The sequence below is a fragment of the Salvelinus fontinalis genome, chromosome 27 (assembly GCF_029448725.1).
Source record: "Salvelinus fontinalis isolate EN_2023a chromosome 27, ASM2944872v1, whole genome shotgun sequence".
Taxonomy (NCBI): domain Eukaryota; kingdom Metazoa; phylum Chordata; class Actinopteri; order Salmoniformes; family Salmonidae; genus Salvelinus; species Salvelinus fontinalis.
The window spans coordinates 39,366,496-39,371,752 of record NC_074691.1 but is presented as its reverse complement, the minus strand read 5'-3'; the positions used below and the strand labels follow the sequence as shown (position 1 = coordinate 39,371,752).

Below are 5,257 nucleotides of genomic sequence, written 5' to 3'. Positions count from 1 at the left end.
ATGGCTGGAATGGATTTAATGGAACAGAGTTAAACAAGTGGTTTCTATATGTGTGATACCTTTCCACAAACTCCATTCCAGCCATTACAATGAGCCTGTCCTCCTATAGCTCCTCCCACTAAATCAAATCAAATCACATTTTATTGGTCAGTACACATTTTTAGCAGATGTTATTGCGGGTGTTGCGAAATGCTTGTGTTCCTAGCTCCAACAGTGCAGTAGTATCTAACAATTCACAACAATACACACAAATCTAAAAGCTAAAGAATGGAATTAAGAAATACATTCGAGCAATGTCGGAGTGGTGTAACAGTATAACTTTAAACCGTTCCCTCGCCCCGACACGGGCGCGAACCAGGGATCCTCTGCACACATCAACAACTGACACCCACGAAGCGTCGTTACCCATCGCTTCACAAAAGCCGCGGCCCTTGCAGAGCAAGGGGCAACACTACTAATAGGTTTCAGAGTAAGTGACGTAACTGATTGAAACTAGCCATTTCACATCCGTTACAGTGGCATTGACTAAAATACAGTAGAATAGAATACATTATATACATATGAGATGAGTAAAGCAGTATGTAAATATTAAGCAGTATGTAAACATTAAGCAGTATGTAAACAACACTAGCCTCCTTGCTAGCCAAGTATATTAATAGTCCCTGCGTTGATATTATTATTAGCAGCTCGTCGTGTCTATTTATAGAGGAATATTTAACTTTCTCTGGTCGTAGAATTTGTGCATGAGGGAGACGCAGTGCGACTCGAGTTTCGTCATCATGTGCAAGACGGTGTCTCCTCTCTGTCAGTCTCACCGGAGGAAAGGAAGGAGAGAGCAGGGACCGTGAGAAAGAACGGTCATCCAACTCGGAATTCCAAGTCGGAAAGTCGGCCATCTTTCTGGAGCTCAGACCTTCCGACCTGAAGATCACTGACCTCATGATTTGACCTCGTTTGTTTGTTTGTTCCTAGTTGTCTTGGAAGCACCATGACCAACAGGTGCAGGTACCATCAGTCCAGTAAAATATAAAACCAAATTATTTCAATTCATGCTCCTCAGTGCCTTGCAAGTGCTACACCATACTGATCAATGTTGTTATCAAAGCTATAGTTTTGAAATATAATATGGTCTGAGAATAACAATTTTGGCTGGCCAAGCATACAGCCAATATGCTGTGATAATCTATTAGGCCTACTACCCAAATCTCATTACGACAGAACTGATTTTTAAGCTTAATGTTACATTTTTTTTAAAGTCAGCGGTAGATCTCTTATTGCTTTTTGACTGTGAAAGTGATCTTGACTCAGAAAAGGTTGGTGATGGGCCTCCCGAGTGGTCAAGGGGAGTGTGCATCGCAGTGCTAGCTGTGCCACTAGAGAACCTGGTTCAAGTCCAGGCTCTGTCGCAGCCGGCCGCGACCGGGAGACCGGGGTTTCCTCCGACACGTTGGTGCGACTGGCTTCGTCAAAAAGCAGTGCGGCTTGCTTGGGTTGTGTTTCGGAGGACGCGCGGCTCTCGACCTTCGCCTCTCCCGAGTCCGTACGGGAGTTGCAGCGATGAGACAATATTGGATACCAATAAATTTGGGAGAAAAGGGGTAAAAAATAAATAGAAAGGAAAGGTTGGTGACCTCTGACCTATACTATAGCCTAATCAAGTAAAATAATTCTGATGGGGTGGAAATGCCCCAATTTAGTCGTGTGTTGTCATTGGCTGGTCCAACTTCTGCGCCTTTTTTGTCGGCCCACAATGGACTACGACTTCCCTTTAAATGCATCTGCTTCGAATGTCTCACTCAAAAAAAAGTTTCGCTGGAGTCTTTCGTTACTGGTTCGTTAAATGTGATTTTGAATACTTTTAAATGTTGTTTCACAATTTTGGTGGATAAAGGATACGATCTTTCTTCTTCAGAATAGACTGTCTTTATGACAAAGAACTTTGTTTCATGATGTGTTCACTTTGGAGAGGCTCTTCGTTGACTCTCACTTCGTCATTAAACCGACGGGTTTTGAAATGCTGTCGACAGTTGGGCAGAAGCTACAATATAGCGTCTTGTATGCCGGAGGCAGTTGCATTCCAAGGTGTCAGTGATCATTCGGGACTGTACAAATTCTCCGTCAACGAAAGTGACCGGTTTTGGGGCGCAGTGGCGCGCCAGAGGCTGTCGTGGATAAGTCCCTTTCACACGGTTCAGAACTGTGACTTTAGTCAAGGCAAAATAAAATGGTTTGAAGGGGGGAAACTCAATGTATCTGGTAAGATAACATTTTCTCCACAAAATATACAATATAAGAAATATTTGAATTTTTTTTTTTGTACTGCTTTATCTAAACCATATTCTCGCTAACCTACCTAATAACCATATATATTGCTGTTGTTTTCTACCTTGAAAGAAAAAGCACCGTAGAGTTGTTTTGATAATGGGTATTGGTTGAAATACATTTGTACTTTTATTATGAAAATACTAATTCTGTAGTAAATATAGTACAGCAGTCGGTCCTATATATCCCCTGCCAGTTCTATTTCTCTGCCAGTAGAATCACGCAGAGTAACTGCCTTTAATGTTGCTGGACCCAAAAGGAAGACTAATGGGGGATCTTTAATAAATACAAACAGTACCAATTACTGAGTTCAGTCAGGAGGAGAAGACACTGATGGAATCTATCATGAGAACATTCACATTGACACAAAGGCTCTCTTGTGTTGTGAATGAACTAAGCATTTATCCCAAAGTATTTACCAGGAAACAACCAAGCTATTGGCAAAATACTCAAGTTAATTTAGTTTGAAAAGAACAGCAGAGCTGAACTGCTTTGAAACTGACTTTCACGTCTGTGTGTGTGTGTGTGTGTGTGTGTACGTACCTATATGTGTGTGCACTTGTTTGTATGTGTGAGTGTGTGTATGTGTATGTGTGTGTGTTTTATGTTTGGGTGTGTGTGTGGCGGGTGTGTGTGTGTGTGTGTGTGTGTGTGTGTGGGGGGGGGGGGTGTTTTATGTGTGTCTGGGTGTGTGTGTGGCGGGGGTGTGTGTGTGTGCAGTGAACTGCTTGGACCGTCACGTTCACACTTGTCCAGAGAGAGTGGCTCTGATCTGGGAGAGAGATGAACCTGGAACTGAGGTCAAGATCACCTACAGGTCTGGAACTATCATAATCACTATACAACATCTCATGTGGGAACATACTTTAAATTCTCAATCTGCATTCATGCAGCAAATCATGTATTTGTAGCGACTGTAACCCAAGAAGTGTGGACTTCTTGACGCAGCGGGTAAAGGCCTTAGCTTGACAGTCGCTGAACCTGGGTTTGAGTCCCGGACGGGACTACCCCTGGATTCGCTACACTATGAACATTCATGTAGTTTAATTGTTCCCTGGTGAATGTGAGGTTATCATTCTGATAATTTCTTACCTGAACTAATGTTTTGGTGGGGTTACCTCATGTATAACTGAGACGGCCAAATATAATCGCAAAGAGTAGGACCTATCACATCTACTGTAATCTATACTCAAAGAGTAGATCTATCACAACTACTGTAATCTATACACAAACAGTAGGCCTATCACAACTACTGTAATCTATACACAAAGAGTAGACCTATCACAACTACTGTAATCTATACACAAAGAGTAGGACCTATCACAACTACTGTAATCTATACACAAAGAGTAGACCTATCACAACTACTGTAATCTATACACAAACAGTAGGCCTATCACAACTACTGTAATTTACACTCAAAGAGTAAGCCTTTCACAACTACTTTTAATCTATACCAAAACAGTAGGGCTATCACAACTACTGTAACCTATGTACAAAGACTAGGCCTATCACAACTACTGTAATCTATACTCAAAGAGTAGGCCTATCACAACTACTGTAATCTATACACAAAGAGTAGACCTATCACAACTACTGTAATCTATACACAAACAGTAGGCCTATCACAACTACTGTAATTTACACTCAAAGAGTAAGCCTTTCACAACTACTTTTAATCTATACCAAAACAGTAGGGCTATCACAACTACTGTAACCTATGTACAAAGACTAGGCCTATCACAACTACTGTAATCTATATACAAAGACTAGGCCTATCACAACTACTGTAATCTATACTCAAAGAGTAGGCCTATCACAACTACTGTAATCTACATACAAGGATAGACTGTATAAATACACATACTCATCACCCCTCACACCCTCATTCCCCTTCGTATCACCCAACTTTATTGACATTTCTCTCCACAGACAGCTACTGGAGCTGACCTGTCGCCTGGGCAACCTGCTGAAGCGCCAGGGGGTGCGGAGAGGGGACTGTGTGACTATCTATATGCCCCCCTGCCCCCTGGCAGTGGCCTCCATGTTGGCGTGCGCCCGGATAGGTGCGGCCCACAATGTGGTCTTCGCCGGGTTCAGCTCCGAGGCCCTGGCTGACCGCATCAGAGACGGTGAGGGGTCGTCACTGTCTGGCCAAGTTGCTAATTCATAAACCCTGCTTATTTCTACAAATTATCTTCATAAAATCTGATTTTAAACCTAAACCTAACCTTAACCACATTGCTAACCTTATGCCTAACCCAAAAAAAACAAAAAAGCTGATTTTATTTCCATAAATGTATACGATGTAGACAATTTTGACTTTGCTGAGCGAATTAGAGATGGTGAGGTGGCTGATGTGGTGTAGAAAAGAGAGAAGGAACCACAAATAGTCACTGTATCTTTCATGACCTTCTACCAATCTCTCTCTGTATCGACTGTATAATGCACCTGGCCCTGCTCCAGCCCAGTCCAGCACGGTGATCACGGTCAACCAGGGTGTGAGGGGAGGCAAGGTGGTTGACCTGAAGAGAACCGTGGACCAGGCCGTCCAGAACTGTCCCTCTGTCCAGCAGGTCCTGGTTGCCATGAGAACAGAGAACACCGTTGCCATGACAGACAGAGATGTTCCGCTGGAGGAGGTGAGCCAATAGAGACACAGCTTACTGGAGGAGGTGAGCCAATAGAGACAGCTTACTGGAGGATGTGAGCCAATAGAGACACAGACAGCTTACCGGTGAGGTTATAACTGTTCATAGGAGGTTGGTGGTTTTTATAACTGCTTTTTGTATTTTAACAATAGTTAATTCAATAAATAATCATTTACTGTTTGTTAAATTGCGTGATCATTTTATCACGTGTGAAAAATAGTATATATTTTTTTTAATGGGAAGAAAGAAAAGAATACGTTAGCTCCATGGATCTTTGTACTACA

General features: G+C 42.5%; 1 protein-coding gene across 1 annotated transcript in view; it reads left to right on the top strand.

Moving 5' to 3' along the window:
• Positions 1–1,678: 1,678 nt before the first annotated feature.
• LOC129825554 (acetyl-coenzyme A synthetase 2-like, mitochondrial) overlaps positions 1,679–5,257 on the top strand; it is a 32,198-nt gene continuing 28,619 nt past the window's right edge. The window contains exons 1-4 of the mRNA XM_055885726.1: positions 1,679–2,256; positions 3,043–3,139; positions 4,255–4,454; positions 4,789–4,964. Of these exons, the coding sequence (XP_055741701.1) occupies positions 1,947–2,256; positions 3,043–3,139; positions 4,255–4,454; positions 4,789–4,964 (783 nt within the window). The 5' untranslated portion in view covers positions 1,679–1,946. The remainder of the gene's footprint in view (positions 2,257–3,042; positions 3,140–4,254; positions 4,455–4,788; positions 4,965–5,257) is intronic.